This window comes from Pongo abelii, chromosome 19, assembly GCF_028885655.2.
Source record: "Pongo abelii isolate AG06213 chromosome 19, NHGRI_mPonAbe1-v2.0_pri, whole genome shotgun sequence".
In the NCBI taxonomy this organism is placed as follows: domain Eukaryota; kingdom Metazoa; phylum Chordata; class Mammalia; order Primates; family Hominidae; genus Pongo; species Pongo abelii.
Genome location: NC_072004.2, coordinates 71,474,421 through 71,496,536, shown reverse-complemented (window position 1 = coordinate 71,496,536; position 22,116 = coordinate 71,474,421). Strand labels below are relative to the sequence as shown.

At 40.6% G+C, this 22,116-nt stretch overlaps 1 protein-coding gene and 1 pseudogene across 1 annotated transcript; both read right to left on the bottom strand.

The window, feature by feature from the left end:
* Window positions 1-3,721: 3,721 nt before the first annotated feature.
* Window positions 3,722-4,216, bottom strand: LOC100450918 (keratin-associated protein 9-2). The gene has a single exon (XM_009251772.4). It carries the CDS (start codon window positions 4,214-4,216, stop codon window positions 3,722-3,724), a length of 495 nt encoding a protein of 164 aa, XP_009250047.4.
* Window positions 4,217-18,701: 14,485 nt separating this feature from the next.
* On the bottom strand, window positions 18,702-19,264 carry LOC112129696 (keratin-associated protein 9-2-like; annotated as a pseudogene).
* Between the last annotated feature and the right edge of the window lie 2,852 nt (window positions 19,265-22,116).

The window sequence follows — 22,116 nt, the reverse complement described above, 5'->3', positions numbered from 1 at the left end:
AATTTCCCCCTTTTATATAGACATCAGTCATATTTAATCAGAGGCCTAATTGTTTCCAATATGACCTTGCCTTATCACATAACACTTTAAATGATTCTATTTGAATATGAATTTTGGGGGACACAAATTAACCCATAACACTGGAGAATCTCATAGTGTGTCCATGTCCAGTGATAACCAGAAATCAGTAAGAACAGCAATCACAGTGGACAGTGGTATAGTAACTAGAGGCTCAGACCATTCAGGAAGGAAGTTCTGAGCTACTCTATCAGGCAGTTATCCAGACCAAGAAGAGTGCTGGCCAGGGGTGAAGGGAGAATAGAACTGGTGGTAATTAATGGAGATTGTGAATCTCAGATACACTGTACTATAGCAACAGTAAGTGTAGCTTATTTCATTGGCCTTCATTTTACATCTCACTTCCTCTCCTTTCTTTTCATTTCCTTCGTCTCTCTCCTTCCTCTTCCTTCCTTCCTTCCTTCTTCTTTTCTATTTCTTTCTTTCTTTCTTTCTTTCTTTCTTTCTTTCTTTCTTTCTTTCTTTCTTTCTTTCTTTCTTTCTTTTTCTTTCTTTCTCTTTCTTTCTCTCTCCCTTCCTTCCTTCTTTTTCTTTCTCTCTCTTTATTTCTTTCTTTATTTCTTTTGTCCTCCACTCATCTTCTGTCCCTTCTCTTACTCCTCTTTCTCACCTCCTCTTCTTCCTTCTTCTAGAGCTTGTGGCTGTCCATCACATTTAAGTAGCAAAGGTTTTACTTGAGTGGAGCTAATTGTAGATTGTAGATAAGTTTTCATGACTGCATCCATATATATTAGATCTTAGTGTGCTTGGACTAATTTCCATCTGTTAGAATCTGCATCTCTGTGCCTAAGGGCCCTTGTATTGCTGCTGTAAGAAGTCATGTCACCTGTGAATGCAACACAGAGAAAAACTCTCAACCAATGATTCCGGAGAGCTGATTTATAAAGACTCTAGCTTCCTCATTCCTGAAGTAGGATAATTCTAGCAGTGTGTTTTTTTGTCATTTCTGATAGTTTTCCCTTTAGTTTAAGCTTTAGTTGGTGACTGTGATACTGACTTGATAGTGTACCCTTTTCTGTATCACTTCCCCGATCCCTACCAGTGTGATCTGCACTTTCGAATAAACTAGTTTCACTGGAATGCTTTCCTCAGAATCTCTTCTGGGAGAAACTAATCTGTGACAATACACTAACTCTCTCAGCCTCAATTTTCTCATCTCTACAAAGGGAACATTAATACCTATTTTGAAAGTTTGTTAAAGAATTAATAATAGCCAGGTGCAGTGGCTCATGCCTGTAATCCAAGCACTTCGGGAGGCCGAGGCGGGCGGATCACAAGGTCAGGAGATTGAGACCAACCTGGCTAAAACCGTGAAACCCCATCTCTACTAAAAATACATAAAATTAGCCGGGTGTGGTGGCGGGTGCCTGTAGTCCCAGCTACTCGGAAGGCTGAGGCAGGAGAATGGCATGAACCAGGGAGGCAGAGCTTGCAGTGAGTCGAGATTGCACCACTGCACCCCAGCCTGGGCAACAGAGCAAGACTCCATCTCAAAAAAAAAAAAAAAAAAAGAATTAATAATAATGTACACAAAGCATTTAGCCAATACGTCTCCTATAGCAGGCAGCCCAGAATTAGTGTTTTTGTTCAGAAAATTTCTAATTTTAATGTTGAAGAGAAGAATATTTTTGTAATAATTAACTAGATCAACTAAATACTTTTTCTATCTGTACTGAGGTGTAATTGACAAATAAAAATTGTGTCTATTTCAGGTATACAAGGTGATGCTCTAATATATATATCCATTGTGAATAACATATTTATTAGCCCACATAGTTACCATTTCTTTTTTATTTTTGTGGTGTGAACATGTAAGATCTAACTTCTTGGCAAATTTCAGGTATATGATAAAATGTTTACAACTATAGTGACACTACTGTACAGTAGACATGCAGAACTTATTCATCTTTCATAACTGATGCTAGTCAAACAGAATGTCCTAGTTTTCATCTCCTTTACTTCATCCCTGAACGATGATCACAGTAAGCGGCCTTCATCCCTCAGCCAAGTTTTTAGACCATTCTAGATTCACAGTCTCAGAATTTGGCATCTGTCATGGAAATCTACATTGTTAGCTCATCAGAGGTATTTCTACCACTCCCATGCTGGTAGGAGGTCCCAAGAAGGTGACCCAGGTCCCCAAGCTTTATATTTCTCTCAGAGCCAGTATCAATCAATCTTTCCATGAGTGAATGCTTAGCTTGCATCAGTTCAGGACCAAAAGCACCAACCTCTGTCTATCATGACTTCTATGAATGCACAAGTTCTACTTTGCTCCTTTCTTACATTCTTCTGATTTCCCTGGAAACACAGTTTTCAGTTTCTTTAGATGCCTCATATTGGTCTTACAAAATGCAGAATGTTCTTTCATTCCCTTCCTTGGTTTAGAGATTATGGATTGTGCCACGTCTTACATACCCATTGCATACTTTCTCAATTCCCAGCTTAATTCCTTGCTCAATTTTCCTCATAACATTTTGATTAGGGGACAAATTGTCTTAATGTGGCATAAGGTATGGTCTGTATTTTACAAGGAATAACTTAGTTTCATTGACTTTGCCAATAGGTATTCAGGAGAGGGAGGCTGTGTAAGAATTTTATTTACATCATACTGAGAATAAGTCACCTCAGATGAGACTCTCTCTTATGATGATACAATGAATTCTCAAGAATCTTTTTGATGCAGATGAATTGAATGATTGCCTGGTCAGAGGCTGAGATAAAAAGATCCCTGCATTCAGGGCAGCCATTAAATACAGTCCCTGCTGCCATGTCATGCAGCTGTTTCTCACTGAGGTGTGGGAAAAAATAATTTGGGAATTTTTTTGTGAATAAAAATATCTGCAAATATGAGACATTATTTCTCTCATTGTTAAATAAACTCAAGTGCATGTCTTGCTAGTGCTGACTTCCAATGTCATTTCTACTATGTTGAGAGTTAAATGTAAGTGTCCTTGGGCAGAAAGAGAGGACCTCAGCTTGGATCAGAATCTGTCCTTTATTAGCTACATAACATCACATATTAATTTTTTTTCCAGGTGAAAAATGAAGGTAATAATACATGACCACCTGTTTTGAGAATCAAATTGGATAATACCTATGGTATGTGATATGTGTGTAATTCCCACATCAGGAATGCTTTCAAATAAAACAAAACACCTTATGAGATGAGGACGGTTCAGAGTTTATTCAGAAACATATAGGTAAGGATCTCTGCTACCAGGGGCATAACCCAAATTTATCATGAAAAGAAGAAAGAAGGATACAAGAACCATGAGGAGGATATTGAAAACAAACAAACAAAAAAAGATTGCAAAGATTGTTGATCAGTTGCAGAAGCCTAAATTCCTCAGAAGCAAAGAATGAAGCTCGTGACTTTAGAGTCAAAGCTGAGACCATGACTCAAAATTGAGAACACATGAAGCTGGCACACGATCCACAAGGTGTAAGGAAAAAGAGAATCAGGATGAAGTATTCTGCCCTCCCTCAAGCAGATTCCCAAGATTTTAAACATGAAGAGAAGTCATAAAAATTTGGGTGAGAGCATGGTGGCTGTCAGCAGCAAAGTAAATTAGTCCCCCAAAAGATGAGTCAGTTGAGCAGAAATTTGTTGTGTGAGGATGGTGGCTCTCTTGGGACTTGATCAGCAGCAAGAAGGCTGGCAGCAGCTGGACACACAGGTGGGCTGGAAGCAAGTGGTCCTGCAGCAGGTGGTCTCACAGCAGGCTGGGCGGCAGCAGGGCTGGCAGCAGCTGGAGCCACAGCTCTGGTTGAAGCAACCAGGCAGGCAGACAGTCGTGGGGTGGTAGCAGGTTCTTCTGCAGTACACAGGTGCACAGGAGCTGCTCTGGCCATAGCTGGACCCACAGCAGGTGGGCTGGCAGCAGGGTGTGCTGCAGCAGGAAGGCTGGCAGCAGCTGTTCACACAGGTGGGCTGGCAGCAGGTTGTCCTGCAGCAGGTGTTTTGACAGCAAGTTGGGCGGCAGCAAGGCTGGCAGCAGCTGGACACACAGCAGGAGGGCTGGCAGCAGGGTGTGCTGCTGCAGGTGGTCACTGTGGTGGGCTTCCAGCAAGTGGTCCTGCAGCAGGTGGTCCTGCAGCATGTAGGCTGACAGCAAGGCGAGCAACAGTGGGTCATGGTGTCAGGGGTGGAGGGTGGGCTTCTGTTCAGAGGTGAGTTTCCCAGAATCTGATGACTCCTTGCAATCTGGACCTTTTATACATCTGGCCTCCAAAGTTTCCACCAATTAGCAGGACTTTTCCTTGTTGCTGTTTACACTGTTTTCCATACTCCCTTTGCGATCGTCAAAGAGGAAGTTGTTTCTGAAATCTTATGAATCTTTTGAAAGTAAGCGTTTAATCTGTTTGTTAATTGAGAATTACTCATAAAAACTTTGTTTGAGATAAAAGGAAGGCAGTCTCATCATCAGCATCATTCCTGTTCTGACTATCATCTGCTCATGTGATAGTTCCTGGTGATCCAGGAGGCATATAGTTCTCTCTGTCCAGCCTCATGGTTGACTGTATGTAGACTGGAAATGTCTGTGGGCAGTCGTGTGATGCTGATATGTTCACAGTAACGCATTGAATCCATGCCCGGCCCCAAGCCTATTTATCCACAAAAGTCTGATTCAAGAGTAACAAGCATCTTTCTCGCTACAACCTATTCCACCTGTGTCTTCCAGTTCTATTAAACTCACTAGGGAAAGGGTGTTTGGCACAATGTGTCCCAAATTCAGAGCTAGACCAAAGCAGGTGGGTAGAAAAAGGAGTCCACTGGGATTCAGAAAGCATCAGGTGTCTCTGTGATGGTGTTGCCATTTACCCTTATTTGCCTGGGACTGAAGGGTTTACCAGCATGGGACTCTCTGTGATGTAAGTGCTCTAGATTCGGTCAAATCAAGCCGAGTTCTGGTCCCAGCTTGTTAATTCTAATACTTTTTGTATTTTCTTTTGGTGTGACAGAAAATTGTACATGTGCAGTCATGACTCGTAAAAAATAGTAATAGTTTTCTTCGCTTTATAAGAGTATTTTTAATCTTGCTTTTTTTTTTGGCCCTTGTACAGGGGTAGACCCTCCAGGACAATGTCTAATAGAATGGTGTAGTGTATATCTTTTTATATTCTTCGGATAGAAAGGACAACTCTCAGTATTTCACAGTTAATTACGATGCTTTCTGTCTTTTTTGTAGATTCATTTCATCATAGCAACAGGGCTTGTTCTATTCCTTATTTTCTGAGAGACAGAAAACTGAAAATGTACTGAAATTTACAAAATGCTTTTTCTTTATAAGCTGAAATAACGTTATGATTATTCTACCTTTTCCAGTAAATGTTATTTTATTCTATGTTTTTTGAGACAGAGTCTTGCTCTGTCACCCAGGCTGGAGTGCAGTGGTACGATCTCGGCTCACTGCAATCTCCACTTCCCGGGTTCAAGAGATTCTCTTTCCTCAGCCTCCCGAGTAGCTGGGACTACGGGAGCACACTACCATGCCCAGCTAATTTTTGTATTTTTAATAGAGACAGGGTTTCACCACGTTGGCCAGCTGATCGTGAACTCCTGACCTCAAGTGATCCACCTGCCTCGGCTTCCCAAAATGTGTTATTTTAAAAGTTGATTAATGTTCAAATATTAGCCCAGTCTTGTATTTCTGAAAACAATTCATGTGGTTATGATCACATGTATATGCCACTGGATTTTACTTACTTATATTTTGTTTAGGATATTTACTATCATTGCATTCCAAAAATATATTCTCCTATTCTTACTCTATTTCCTCTACCTTCTCTAAGTAAAGAAATTCTGAATATAGCAAAATTCCTACCCTTCTGTGCCCAATTTGACCTTGATGTGACCCCCTGTATTGATTTTTCTAAAGGCAATTTCATGCCCCATGAAATACTCTAGCAGTTCTATTGCAGAATGTGGGCTTGGGGATCAACAGCTCTCTTTTCAACAGGGGCACTAGATTATCCCATGGGTCCCTTTCTGACACACACACCCCATGGGGGGAACTCCCAGGAGATACTTGTAGCCCAGTTGTAGTCTTTCTTATCTACTTTGACAGAAACAATGAAGTCTAGCCCAATTATCCGAAATCTATACTTAGTCATTTCTACAACAATATTGTATTAATCTAGAGAACGTGAGTGAGGAATTGTCTTTAATCTGCAACTCAAATTATAGGAGGAGGAAATTACATCAGGATATGTAGGTATCAGTTAAATTCATTGAGGAGAACCTGGGGGAAAGTGTAATTGGTGGATCACTAATAACAAGATAGTGGTATCAGATTATCTCTTGATTAACAAACACATAAAACATGAGAGCCCATGCAGCTCTCTAACAACAGGCCTATTGCACTGAGTTTTACATGTAGATTTTTGAAGAGAGTGGAAAGTAAACAGTGAGTTTCCTGAGAATATAAGTAGACGTGTATGACAGAATATCATTATCAGTTCTTAAATATTATGGCAGAAATGAATGAAGTGAAAGTTTACGCTAACATGTAAGAAATATCACTATTTAGGCCCTACAGAAAGATGGCTTTGGACAGAAAAATAACAGAGATTAGATTGCCCTCGGAACTTCAAAGTTACACGAAAAGAAACAGAGCAAAATTATGCACAGGCATCTTAAAAAGAATCAATGGCTTCGAGGCTAGCCAAATTTATTCTAGTCTGATAAGGATTTGAAAATGAATATTTCTTATATGGGAATGTGGTACTCAAATTCTTCTCTCTGGGAATATATGTAGGAGTGAAATTGCCACGTCAGAGGAAACACTTATAATCAGCATTAGTAGAAAGAAAAAAGCAGTGTTTCAACATTTTACAACCAGTAGTGACTCCTGCTTGACCCTAATATTGTGAACCTTCTGAATTGTACTGGTATGTATTTATGTTTTAGATTTGCATTTATTTGATGACTAATGTCTAACAGGCATTTGTTGTTCCTTTTTCCTTTTTCATAAGATCCCTGTTCAAGTCTTCTACCCATACTTCTTCACGGTTGTTAATTTCTTAGTGTTTTATAGATTTTGGATATATGTTCTGACTAGTGTATAGATAGATAGACAGATAGATAATGTGGAGATCATTGTCTATAAACTTATATGAGATATATGTATCAGGAGTTTATCATTTATTGAGTGGATATGGTATAAATATTTTATCACATGCTGTGTTGTATCTTTCCTTTTTGCTCTCTTTTCTTTTGTTAAATTTTGTTTTTAATTTTTACCAAAACATGAATCCTGTTTTGTGCCATTTAACAATGGGGATATGTTCTGAGAAATGAACCACTAGGTAATTTTGTCATTGTGCGAACATTGTAGAGTGTGCTGAAACCTAGATCATATAGCTTACTATACATCTAGGCTATTTGATATGGCCTATTTTTTAAAATTGTACTTGAAGTTCTGGGGTACATGTGCAGAACGTGCAAATTTGTTACATAGGTATACACGTGCCATGGTGGTTTGCTGCACCCATCAACCCATCATCTACATTAGGTATTTCTCCTAATGCTATCCCTCCTCTATCCCCCCACCCCCTGACAGGCCCTGGTGTGTGATGTTCCCCTCCCTGTGTCCATGTGTGCTCATTGTTCAGCTCCCACTTATGAGTGAGAACATGCAGTGTTTGGTTTTCTGTTCTTGTGTTAGTTTGCTGAGAATGATTGTTTCCAGCTTCATCCATGTCCCTGCAAAGGACATGAACTCATTCTTTTTATGGCTACATAGTATTCCATGGTGTATATGTGTCACATTTTCTTTATCCAGTCTATCATTGATGGGCATTTGTGTTGGTTCCAAGTCTTTGCTATTGCAAACAGTGCTGCAATAAACATATGTGTGCATGTGCCTTTATAGTAGAATGATTTATAATCGTTTGGGTATATACTCAGTAATGGGATTGCTGGGGCAAATGGTATTTCTGGTTCTAGATCCTTCAGGAATTGCCACACTGTCTTCCACAGTGGTTGAACTAATTTACACTCCCACCAACAGTGTAAAACTGTGCCTATTTCTCCACATCCTCTCCAGCCTCTGTTGTTTCTTGCCTTTTTAATGATTGCCATTCTAACTGGTGTGAGATGGTATCTCATTGTGGTTTTGATTTACATTTCTCTAATGACCAGTGATGATGAACTTTCTTTCATATGTTTGTTAGCTAAATGTTTTCTTTTGAGAAGTGTCTGTTCATATCCTTCACCCACTTTTTGATAGGGGTTTTGCCCATGCCTATGTCTTGAATGGTACTGCCTAAGTTTTCTTCTAGGGTTTTTATGGTTTTAGGTCTTATGTTTAAGTCTTTAATCCATCTTGAGTTAATTTTTGTATAAAGTGTAAGGAAGGGGTCCACTTTCAGTTTTCTGCATATGGCTAGCCAGTTTTCCCAGCATCACTTATTAAATAGGGAATCCTTTCCCCATTGCTTGTTTTTGTGAGGGTTGTCAAAGACCAGATGGTTGTAGATGTGTGGTGTTATTTCTGAGGTTTCTATTCTGTTCTATTTGCCTATATATCTGTTTTGGTACCAGTACCATGCGTTTTGGCTACTGTAGCCTTGTAGTATAGTTTGAAGTCAGGTAGCATGATACCTCCAGCTTTGTTCTTTTTTTTTTTTATTATATTTTAAGTTTTAGGGTATATGTGCACAATGTGCAGGTTAGTTACATATGTATACATGTGCCATGCTGGTGTGCTGCACCCATTAACTCGTCATTTAGCATTAGGTATATCTCCTAATGCTACCCCCCCTCCCCCCACCCCACAATAGTCCCCAGAGTGTGATGTTCACCTTCCTGTGTCCATGTGTTCTCATTGTTCAATTCCCACCTATGAGTGAGAATATGCAGTGTTTGGTTTTTAGTTCTTGCGATAGTTTACTGAGAATAATGATTTCCAATTTCATCCATGTCCCTACAAAGGACATGAACTCATCATTTTTTATGGCTGCATAGTATTCCATGTTGTATATGTGCCACATTTTCTTAATCCAGTCTATCATTGTTGGACATTTGGGTTGGTTCCAAGTCTTTGTTATTGTGAATAGTGCCGCAATAAACATATGTGTGCATGTGTCTTTATAGCAGCATGATTTATAGTCCTTTGGGTATATACCCAGTAATGGGATGACTGGGTCAAATGGTATTTCTAGTTCTAGATCCCTGAGGAATCGCCACACTGACTTCCACAATGGTTGAACTAGTTTACAGTCCCACCAACAGTGTAAAAGTGTTCCTATTTCTCCACATCCTCTCCAGCACCTGTTGTTTCCTGACTTTTTAATGATTGTCATTCTAACTGGTGTGAGATGGTATCTCATTGTGGTTTTGATTTGCATTTGTCTGATGGCCAGTGATGATGAGCATTTTTTCATGTGTCTTTTGGCTGCATAAATGTCTTCTTTTGAGAAGTGTCTGTTTATATCCTTTGCCCACTTTTTGATGGGGTTGTTTGTTTTTTTCTTGTAAATTTGTTGGAGTTCATTGTTGATTCTGGATATTAGCCCTTTGTCAGATGAGTAGGTTGCGAAAATTTTCTCCCATTTTGTAGGTTGCCTGTTCACTCTGATGGTAGTTTCTTTTGCTGTGCAGAAGCTCTTTAGTTTAATTAGATCCCATTTGTCAATTTTGGCTTTTGTTGCCATTGCTTTTGGTGTTTTGGACATGAAGTCCTTGCCCATGCCTATGTCCTGAATGGTAATGCCTAGGTTTTCTTCTAGGGTTTTTATGGTTTTAGGTCTAATGTTTAAGTCTTTAATCCATCTTGAATTAATTTTTGTATAAGGTGTAAGGAAGGGGTCCAGTTTCAGCTTTCTACATATGGCTGGCCAGTTTTTCTTTTTGCTGAGGATTGTCGTGGCTATGTGGGCTCTTTTTTGGTTCCATATGAAATTTAAAGTAGTTTTTTCTAATTCTGTGAAGAAAGTCAATGGTAGCTTGATGGGGATAGCATTGAATATATAAATTACTTTGGGCAGTATGGTCATTTTCATGATATTGAGTCTTCCTATCCATTAGCATGGAATGTTTTTCCATTTGTTTGTGTCCTCTTTTATCTCCTTGAGCAGTGGTTTGTAGTTCTCCTTGAAGAGGTCCTTCACATCTCGTGTAAGTTGTATTCCTAAGTATTTTATTCTCTTTGTAGCAATTGTGAATGGGAGTTCACTTATGATTTGGCTCTCTGCTTGTCTATTATTGGTGTATAGGAATGCTTGTGATTTTCGCACATTTGTTTTGTATCCTGAGACTTTGCTGAAGTTGCTTATCAGCTTAAGGAGTTTTTGGGATGAGACGATTGGGTTTTCTAAATATAGAATAATGTCATCTACAAACAAAGACAATTTGACTTCCTCTCTTCCTATTTGAGTATGCTTTATTTCTTTCTCTTGCCTGATTACTCTGGCCAGAACTTCCAATACTATGCTGAATAGGAGTGGTGAGAGAGGGCATCATTGTCTTGTGTCGGTTTTCAAAGGGAATGCCTCCAGCTTTTGCCCATTCAGTATTATATTATCTGTGGGTTTGTCATAAATAACTCTTATTATTTTGAGATACGTTCCATCAATACCTAGTTTATTGAGTGTTTTTAGCATGAAGCAGTGTTGAAGTTTATTGAAGGCCTTTTCTTCATCTATTGAGATAATCATGTGGTTTTTGTCATTGGTTTTTGTCATTGGTTTTTGTCATTGTAATCCATGTGATGGATTACATTTATTGATTTGTGTATGTTGAACCAGCCTTGCATCCGAGGGATAAAGCCGACTTGATTGTGGTGGATAAGCTTTGTAATGTGGTGCTGGATTCGGTTTGCCAGTATTTTACAGAAGATTTTCGCATCAATGTTCATCAGGGATATTGGCTTGAGATTTTCTTTTTTTGGTGTGTCTTTGCCCAGTTTTAGTATCAGAATGATGCTGGCCTCATAAAGTGAGTTAGGGAGGAGTCTCTCTTTTTCTATTGTTTGGAATAGTTTTAGAAGGAATGGTACCAGCGCCTCTTTGTACCTCTGATAGAATTTGGCTGTGAATCCGTCTGGTCCTGGGCTTTTTTTTTTTGGTTGGTAGGCTATTAATTACTGCCTCAATTTCAGAACTTGTTATTGGTGTATTCAGGGATTCGAATTCTTCCTGGTTTAGTCTTCAGAGGGTGTATGTGTCCAGGAATTAATCCATTTCTTCTAGATTTTCTAGTTTATTTGTGTAGAGGTGTTTATAGTATTCTCTGATGGTAGTTTGTATTTCTGTGGGATCAGTGGTGATCTCCCCTTTATCATTTTTTATTGTGTCTCTTTGAGTCTTCTCTCTTTTCTTCTTTATTAGTCTGGTTAGTGATCTATTTTGTAAATCTTTTCAAGAAACCAGCTCCTGGATTCATTGATTCTTTGAAGGATTTTTTTGTGTCTCTATCTCCTTTGGTTCTGCTCTGATCTTAGTTATTTCTTGTCTTTTGCTAGCTATTGAATTTGTTTGCTGTTGCTTCTCTAGTTCTTTTAATTGTGATGGTAGGGTGTCGATTTTAGATCTTTCCCACTTTCTCATGTGGGCATTTAGTGCTATAAATTTCCCTCTAAACACTGCTTTAGCTGTGTCCCAGAGATTCTGGTACATTGTGTCTTTGTTCTCATTGGTTTCAAATAACTTATTTATTTCTACCTTAATTTTGTTATGTACCCAGTAGTCATTGAGGAGCAGGTTGTTCAGTTTCCATGTAGTTGTGCGGTTTTGAATGAGTTTTTTTTTTCTTTTTTTTCTTTTTTCTTTTTTTTTTTTGAGACAGAGTCTCGCTCTGTCACCCAGGCTGTAGTGCGGTGGTGTGATCTTGGCTCACTGCAACCTCTGTCTCCTGGGTTCAAGTAATTCTCCTGCCTCAGCCTCCTGAGTAGCTGGAATTACAGGTGCGTGCCACCATGCCTGGCTAAATTTTTTGTATTTTTCATAGAGACAGGGCTTCACTGTGTTAGCCAGAATGGTCTTGATCTCCTAACCTTGTGATCTGCCCACCTCGGCCTCCCAAAGTGCTGGGATTACAGGCGTGAGACACCGTGCCCAGCCTTGAGTGAGTTTCTTAATCCTTAGTTCTAATTTGATTGCACTATGATCTGAGAGACTGTTTTACTTCCAATTATGTGGTCAAATTTAGAGTGCTATGTTGTGCTGAGAAGAATGTACATTCTGTTGATTTGGGGTGGAGAGTTTTGTAAATGTCCACTTGGTCCAGAGCTGATTTCAAGTCCTGAATATCCTTGTTAATTTTCTGTCTCATTGTTCTGTCTAATATTGACAGTGGGGTGTTAAAGTCTCCCACTTTTTTTTTTTTTTTTGAGATGGAGTCTTGCTCTGTGGCCCAGGCTGTAGTCAGTGGTGTGATCTCAGTTCACCGCAAGCTCCACTTCCTGGGCTCACTCCTGCCTCAGCCTCCTGAGTAGCTGGGATTACAGGCACGTGCCACAATGCCTGGCTAATTTTTTTGCATTTTTAGTAGAGACGGGGTTTCACCATGTTATCCAGGATGGTCTCCATCTCCTGACCTCATGATCTGCCCACCTTGGCCTCCCAAAGTGCTGGGATTACTGACGTGAGCCACCACACTCAGCCTTGAGTGAGTTTCTTAATCCTGAGTTCTAATTTCATTGCACTGTGATCTCAGAGACTGTTTGTTATAATTTCCGTTCTTTTGCATTTGCTGAGGAATGTTTTATTTTTAATTATGTGGTCAATTCTAAAGTAAGTGCTATGTGGTGCTGAGAAAAATATATATTCTGTTGATTTGGGGTGAAGAGTTCTGCTTGTCCCAGAGCTGAGTTCAAGTCCTGAATATCTTTGTTAATTTTCTGTCTTGTTGATCTGTCTAATATTGACAGTGGGGTGTTAAAGTCTCCCACTATTTTTTTTTAAGATGGAGTCTTGCTCTGTCACCCAGGCTGGAGTGCAGTGGCACAATCTTGGCTCACTGCAACCTCTGCCTCCTGGGTTCAAGTGATTCTCCTGCCTCAGCCTCTCCAGTAGCTGGGATTACAGGTACGTGCCACCATGCCCAGCTCAGTTTTGTATTTTTTAGTAGAGACAGGATTTCACCATGTTGGCCAGGCTGGTTTTGAACTCTTGACCTCATGATCCACCCACCTTGGCCTCCCAAAATGCTGGGATTACAGGTGTGAGCCACCATGCCCGGCCAGTCTCCCATTATTATTGTGTGGGAGTCTAAATCTTTTTGTAGGGCTCTAAGAACTTGCTTTATAAATCTGGGTGCTCCTGTATTGGGTGCATATATGCTTAGGATAGGTTGCTCTTCTTGTTGCATTGATTCCTTTACCATTATGTAATGCCCTTTGTCTTTTTTGATCTTTGTTGGTTTAAAGTCTGTTTTATCAGAGACTAGGATTGCAACACCTGCTTTTTTTTGTTGCTTTCCATTTGCTTGGTAAATATTCCTCCATTACTTTATTTTGGGCCTATGTGTGTCTTTGCATGTGAGATGGGTCTGATGAATACAGTATACTGATGGGTCTTGATTCTTTATCTAATTTGTCAGTCTGCATCTTTTAATTGGGGCATTTAGCCCATTTACATTTAAGGTTAACATTGTTATATGTGAATTTGATCCTGTCTTTATGATGCTAGCTGGTTATTTTGCCCATTAGCTGATGCAGTTTCTTCATAGTGTCGATGGTCTTTAAAATTTGGTATGTTTTTGCAGTGGCTGGTACCAGTTTTTTCTTTCCATATTTAATGCTTCCTTCAAGAGCTCTTGTAAGGCAGGACAGGTGGTGACAAACTCCTTCACCATTTGCTTGTCTGTAAAGGATTTTATTTCTCCTTTACTTATGAAGCTTAGTTTGGCTGGATATGAGATTCTGGGTTGAAAGTTCTTTTATTTAAGAATGTTGAATATTGGCCCCCACTCTCTTCTGGCTTGTGGGATATCTGCAGAGAGATCCACTATTAGTCTGATGGGCTTCCCTTTGTGGGTAACCTGACGTTTCTCTTTGGCTGCCCTTAACATTTTTTCCTTCATTTCAACCTTGGTGAATCTGATAATTATGTGTCTTGGGGTTGTTCTTCTGGAGGAGTATCTTTGTGGTGTTCTCTGTATTTCCTAAGTTTGAATGTTGGCCTGTCTTGCTAGGTTGGGGAAGTTCTCCTGGAAAATATCCTGAAATGTGTTTTCCAACTTGGTTTCATTCTCCCCATCACTTTCAGATACACCAATCAAACATAGGTTTGGTCTTTTCACATAGTCCCATATTTCTTGGAGGCTTTGTTCATTCCTTTTTATTCTTTTTTCTCTAATCTTGTCTTCACGCTTTATTTCATTAAGTTGATCTTGAATCTCTGATATCCTTTCTTCTGCTTGATCCATTTGGTCATTGATACTTGTGTATGCTTCACAAAATTCTCGTGCTGTGTTTTTCAGCTACATCAGGTCATTTATGTTCTTTTCTAAAATGATTATTCTAGTTAGCAGTTCCTGTAACCTTTTATAAAGGTTCTTAGCTTCCTTGAATTGGGTTAAAACATGCACCTTTAGCTCGGAGGAGTTTGTTATTACCCACCTTCTGAAACCTACTTCTGTCAATTCATCAAACTCATTCTCTGCCCAGATTTGTTCCCTTGCTGGCAAGGAGTTGTGATCCTTTGGAAGAGAAGAGGCATTCGGTTTTTGGAATTTTCAGCCTTTTTTGTGCTGGTTTTTCTCTCATCTTCTTGGATTTATTCACCTTTGGTCTTTGATATTGGTAACCTTTGGATGGGGTTTTTGCGCGGGCCTCGTTTTTGTTGATATTGATGCTGTTGCTTTCTGTTTGTTAGTTTTCCTTCTAACCGTCAGGCCTCTCTTCTGCAGGTCTGCTGGAGTTTGCTGAAGGTCCACTCCAGACCCTGTTTGCCTGGGTATTGCTGCCTGCTCCTTCCTCTGGAAACTTTGTCCCAGGGGGCACCTGCCAGATGCCAGCTGGAGCTCTCCACTATGAGGTGTCTGTTGACTCCTGCTGGGAGGAGTCAGGAGGCATGTGGGTCAGAGACCTACCTGAGGAGGCAGTCTGTCCCTTAGCAGAGCTTGAGCGCTGTGCTGGGAGAGCAGTGAATCTCTTCAGAGCCGGCAGGCAGGAACGTTTGAGTCTGCTGCTGAAGCTGTGCCCACAGCTGCCACTCCCTGCAGGTGCTCTGTCCCAGGGAGATGGGAGTTTTATCTATAAGCCCCTGAATGGGGCTGCTGCCTTTCTTTCAGAGATGCCCTCCTGAGACAGGAGGAATATAGAGAGGCAGTCTGGCCACAGTGGCTTTGCTGTGCTGAGGTGGGTTCTGCACCCAGTTCGAACTTCCCGGCAACTTTGTTTACACTGTGAGGGGAAAACTGCCTACTCAAGCTTCGGTAATGGTGGGCACCCCTCCCCGCACCAAGCTCGAGCATCCCAGGTCGACTTCAGACTGCTGTGCTGCCAGCGAGAATTTCAAGCCAGTGGATTTTAGCTTATTGGGTGCCTTGGGGGTGGGATCTGGTGAACAAGACCACTTGGCTCCCTGGCTTCAGCCCCTTTCCAGGGTAGTGAATGATTCTGTCTTGCTGGCATTCCAGGCACCACTAGGATATGAAAAAAAAAAAAAAAAACAACAAAACAAAACAAAAACACAAAACTCCTGCAGCTAGCTTGGTGTTTGCCCAAACAGCCACCCAGTTTTGTGCTTGAAGCCCAGGGCCGTGGTGGTGTAGGCACCCGAGGGAATCTCCTGGCCTGTGAGTTGTGAAGACCATAGAAAAGCATAGTATCTGGGCCAGATAGCACCATCCCCAGAAATACCATTTGATTCAGCAATCCCTTTACTGGGTATATACCCAAAGGAATAGAAATCATTCTGTTATAAAGATACATGCATGCATATGTTCACTGCAGCACTACTCACAATAGCAAAGACATGGAACCAACCCAAATGCCCATCAAGAGTAGACTGGATAAAGAAAATATGATACATGTACACCATGGAATACTATGCAGCCATAAAAAGGAACTGGATCATGTCCTTTGTAGGAACGTGGATGGAGCTAGAAGCTGTTATTTTCAGCAAACTAACACAGGAACGGAAAACCAAAATGACATGTTCTCATTTATAAGTGGGAGCTGAATGATGGGAACACATTTATAAGTGGGAGCTGAATGATGGGACAAATGGTGGGGTGGGAGAACAACACATACTGGGGCCTGTTGCAGGCCACGAGAGGGAGGGCATCGGGAAGAACAGCTAATGGGTTCTGGGCTTAATACTTGGGTGATGGGTTGATCTGTGCAGCAAACCACCATGGCACATTTACCTATGTAACAAACCTGCACATCCTGCACATGTATCCCAGAACCCAAAATAAAAGTTGATAAAATAAAAAATAAATAATTTAAAAAAATTTTTAAAATTTCTAGAGACAGATGATGGTTGTCTAACAACATGAATGTACTTACTTCCACTGAACTGTATATGTAAAAATGATTATAATTGTGGTTGGGCACGGTGGCTCACGCCTGTAATCCCAACACTTTGAGAGGCTGAGGCAGGTGGATCACGAGGTCAGGCACTTGAGACCAGTCTGGCCAACATAGTGAAACCCCATCTCTACTAAAACTACAAAAAATTAGCCGGGCATGGTGGCACATGCCTGTAGTCCCAGCTACTCGGGAGGCTGAGGCAGGAGAATCGCTCCAAACTGGAAGGTGGAGGTTGCAGTGAGGTGAGAACGTGCCACTGCACTCCAGCCTGGGCAACAGAGCAAAATTCCATTTCAATAAAATAAAATAAAATAAAGATTATAATTGTAAATTTTATGTGTATTTTACCACAATAAAAAACAGTAAGACAGGAATAAAAAGTTTTGATGTGGAAACAAATTATCTCTCAAAGTTTGGGTGCAAATGAAATGTGGCCTAAGTTTTATAGGGCATGACTTAATCTTCTATTACCATTTATTTAGGTGACCAGAAGAATGAGGACAAACAGAATGCCAATTCCATGATTTCAACAAACAAGTATTTCTAGATGAGCCTCTCACACCAAAGTCCCAGGACAGAGGCAGGAACACAACGGGTGCTCAAAAGTATTTAAAGAAGTTCACCAGAGTCTGACAAGAGACTGAGAATATAAAATGTTCACATGATTCACGAGGGCTCTTAAAACAAGTTGTTGCTCTTAAGATGTGGCTATTGGTTAGGGGAATGAATTTGGGAAGAACTTTGTTAGTAGAAAATGATCTGCAAATGCGTGGAATTGGTGTTTCCATTGTCGGAGAACAACTTCGAGTGCACCCCTTCCCGGTTTTAAGTCCTTAGTATAATTCTGTAAGTGTGACAGCAGCAGAGCTGAAATCAGAAACCCTGAGCTTAGAGCCGATTCTGTCCATCCTTAGCTACATGACACGATGCAGGCCACTTGACTCATCTTGGTTCTGTCCAAGTTTGAGGCTCCTATGTGACTTAGATGAGATAATATATGTGAGATGCAAAACAATCACAGAAACAAAACAAAACACAACACAGGAGGCACTATAGTAAATACTTTATTAGGAAATAAATAAAGCAACACTCTTTTCAGCTAAGAAGATAATACAGAGTTGTCATGGAAAGTCACAAAAGTGAGTATTATATTGAAACAAAATGATATGTATAACTGTAAAGATCTAATAAGGGCCGGGTGTGGTGGCTCATGGCTGTAATCCCAGCACTTTGGGAGGCCGAGGTGGGCAGATCTCCTAAGGTCAGGAGTTCGAGACCAGCCTGGCCAACATGGTGAAACCCCCTCTCTACTAAAAATACAAAAAATTAGTCGGGTGTGGTGGCAGGAAACTGTAATCCCAGCTACTTGGGAGGCTGAGGCAGGAGAATCACTTGAACCTGGGAGCACGAAGGTGTCAGTGAGCTGAGATCGCACCATTGCACTTTAGCCTGGGCAACAAGAGTGAAACTCTGTCTCAAAAAAAAGAAAAAAAATTTTAATAAGACAGCTATGAGAATTTTCTTTTTCTTTTTAGAAATTTTCCTAGGGTAAAAAAACAAAGATAATTTTGTCAATGCTCAGACCATAAATCCAGGTCAAGAACAGATGAAGCTGACCAGCAGCTGGCTCAATGAAGAGAATATCGGAGTGAAAAAGGCTACACTCATCAAGCAAGCTCATAAATTTGTTAACAAGAAGATGACTCACAGTTTAGTGACAGCATGTATGTTATCAGCAGAGGAAGTGGAGTGAGTTTGCAATAGAAATGGATATCTGGCCTGGGCGTGGTGGCTCATGCCTGTAATCCCGGCACTTTGGGAGGCCAAGGCAGGTGGATCACCTGAGGTCAGGAGTTCTAGACCAGCCTGACCAACATGGAGAAACCCCATCTCTACTAAAAATACAAAATTAGCCGGGCATGGTGGCGCAAGCCTGTAATCCCAGCTACTTGGGAGGCTGAGGCAGGGGAGTGGCTTGAACCTAAGAGGCGGAGGTTGTGGTGAGCTGAGATCACGCCATTGCACTCCAGCCTGGGAAACAGAGTGAAACTAGGTCTCAAAAAAAAAAAAAAGAATACCTGGGTGGTCTGATGATGGAAGTCTATTCTATGCAGGTAGTGATCTGTGGTAAGTTGATCAATAACTGCAAGGCTGGCAGCCCCTAGACACACAACAGGCTGGTTGGCAGCAGGGCTAGCAGCAGCTGGATCCATAGCTCTGGTTTAGGCAACCAGGCAGGCAGACAGTCGTGGGGTGGTAGCAGGTTCTCCTGCAGTAGACGGGTGCACAGGAGCTGGGCTGGCAGCAGCTGCACCCACTGCCAGTTTGGCCATAACAGCTGGACCCACAGCAGGTGGGCTGGCAGCAGGGTGTGCTGCAGCAGGAAGACTGGCAGCAGCTGGTCACACAGGTGGACTGGCAGCAAGTGGTCCTGCAGCAGGTGGCCTCACAGTAGGCTGGGCGGCAGGCAGCAGGGCTGGCGGCAGCTGGATCCACAGCTCTGGTCTAGGCAACCAGGCAGGCAGACACACATGGAATGGTAGCATGTTCTCCGGTAGACAGGTGCACAGCAGCTAGGTTGGCAGCAGGATGTGTTGCAGCAACTGGGGGGGGCAACAAGACTGACAGCAGCTGGACACACAGCAGGTGGTCCTACAGCACGTCGTAGGCTGGCAGCAAGACGAGCAGCAGTGGGTCATGGTATCGGGGTGGAGGGTGCGCTCCTGCTCAGAGGTGAGTTTCCTAGAGTTTGATAACCCTATTCAATCTGAACCTTTTATACATGGTACTCCGAAGTTTGGATCAGTGAGCAGAACTTGTCTTTGATACTTCTCTAGTCCATTGGGAAATGTCCCAAGGAGGAAGTTGTCTATTCAGTGCTGTGAATTTTCTTTGAGTAATTGATATATTTGCTTTCTTAATTGACAAATAATCAGTCAGGACTATTTTTCTGAACTGAGAAATGAATCATTCTCCCTACCAATTAAGCACTGATCCTCATTTTTAAAGCTGAGTACAGTATTTGGTCATCTAACAGGTCCTATGTAGCTTTGTGAGATGTCAGGACCATTGTTAGTCACCATCTGTTTTTCCTTATTGCTATTTACTTTGGGAAGCACCTCTGAAGATAGGATGATATTGAGTCATGGTGATGAGTTAAAAACCAAGTTTAGGGAGGGCTTCTGATGCCACCCTAATGTAGAAGCTAGTATAAGATTTATCCTCCTACTATAAACAATAACAAAAGCTTTGTAAATATATAAAACAACTGTTTGCAGATATTGGATGACAATCAGCTTTGGGTTATGATCCTTGAAGGAAGACACATGGGGTAAAAAAAGAAACACATGGGTTTGTATGTTTTCAAAATTGCTGCTGCAGCCCACCCTGCTGCCAGCCCACCTGCTGCAGCAGCTGCAGCTGTTATGGCCAAATGCCAGCAGAAATAGAATCCACATAGAGAGCAGAGAAGAGATAGGCATTAAAAGGGTTTATCACAATTCCTTCTCTAATTCCTTCTCTCAGTCTGAAATGTGATTTTTGATGGTTAAGTTTTCTAAATCTTGATCCAGTTAAAATTATCAGTCATTTCTTTTCAAATAATAATATTTTTGTCTTGGTCAGGAAGTATTTATCTACCTAAACATAAAAAAAAATCACATAAATTATCTAGTGAGGGTTTAAGATTTTTTTTGAACTTCAAGATATTGATACACCTGGAATTGTTTTTTTTCATACATGATGAGTGATCAGAATCCAAGTTCATCTTTTCCATGTAAATACTTTTCCATGTAAATACTGGAAACAGCTTTGATTATGATTCCTTTGATTATGGAACATTTTCAGCTTTATTGCTGGATATGTTCTCATTTTCATCCAGAATATTATTTATTTGTGTCTTCTTTACATTTCTTGATCAATCTTGTCAGTGGCTTATCATTTATTGGTATTTTTTTTGAAAAAGAAATTTTGGCTTTGTTCATCTTCTCTGTGATATCGTTTTTAACTAGTTCATTGATTTACATTTTATGCTACTTTGGTTGTTTTCCTTTTTCTTATTCACTTAGGTGAACACTTAGTTCATTTATTTTTAGGTTTTATTCTTGTTTAATATTTAAATATTAAAGGCTATTTAAAGTGTGTACATTTTATCAAAGATCATTTTTATAACACCCCGCAAGTCTTGATATGTAATATTTTCATTATAATTGAGTTACATATTTTTTCCTTTACATTATAGATTCTTCCATTTTGGTCTTCCAAGTCAGTATATCTTCTGCAGCTTATCTCACTTATTTGTGTACTTTAATGACTATATGCTCTATTATTAGTTTAGTATCTGATATTATGCTTGGTTGTGTCTCCTCCCCCATTATACATGTTTGTTTTTATTAATTTTTCATTTTGAAATAATTTCATACTCATAGAAAATTGTAAACATAGTACAAAAGATTCCCATATGCCTTCACTTGGATTCCTCAAATGTTAACATTTTACCACGCTTCTTTAACATTATTTCTATACATATATGTGTTACTACTGTTGGCTTTTAAAAGTAAGTTGCAAATAGAATTTCCCTTTATCACTAAATACCACTTTATCCCTATGTACTTCAGTGTGTATTTCTTGTCACAGCCCAATGATCAAAACCAAAATATTAACATCATTGCAGGATAGTCTCTGGTTGGTTCTTATTCATGTTGTGTGTGTGTGTCTTTTTGTATTTGTCTATATTGGTAATAGCTTCCCTTATGTCTTTAAATGCATTTATTATGTTTAGTTAAAACCCAGTTGAAGATTTGCTGACTGGGAAGATGGAGTGGACATACTTTTCCATATTCTTTCTGCTAAGCACAACTAAAAATTCTGGATATTATATATAAAGCAAACACAAGAGGACTCTGAAAGGTGGAGTGAAGAAAGCAGCCAGGCTAGAAGCCTCAAGACTTAAGGAACAATAAGGTGGGGTTCTCTGGGTTTTCTTTTTGCTGCAAGTACCCCCCAGACTTGGAGCTTGAGAAGCCTGCAACTCTGAAACTCTAATGGATGCACACACACACACACACACACACACACACACACACACACACACACACAGTTCCAATAAATGCTTCTCTCTACTTAAAGGGTCAGAAAAGAGGTGGCTTAGCAAGAAGAAAAACATTTAGATGGTATCCGCTGTGCTCCAGAAACAACTACAGCTTCATTGCTAATCACACCAGTAAAAGCCGGGTGGGGAGATAAGACTTTCATCCCTGAGAAGCTGTAATGAGTTTCCCTAACACCCCCCACTGAGATAGTGTCTGAGAAGGCCAAGTAGGGCTGTGAAACCTTAATCTCTGCCAGCCAGTAATGACCCCCGTCCCCAAAAGACATCGACATAGAGTGCCAGTGGAGACCATGTGGAGGGCTGGAGTTCTCATCTGTGCTCAGCAATAATGATATGCTCCCCCACCTTGATTGTCAGCACAGGCTGAATAGGGGAACTAATCTACCTTCATGTGACAGTAATGAGGTAGCCCCTAGTCCCTTGCTAGAACAATGTCAGAGA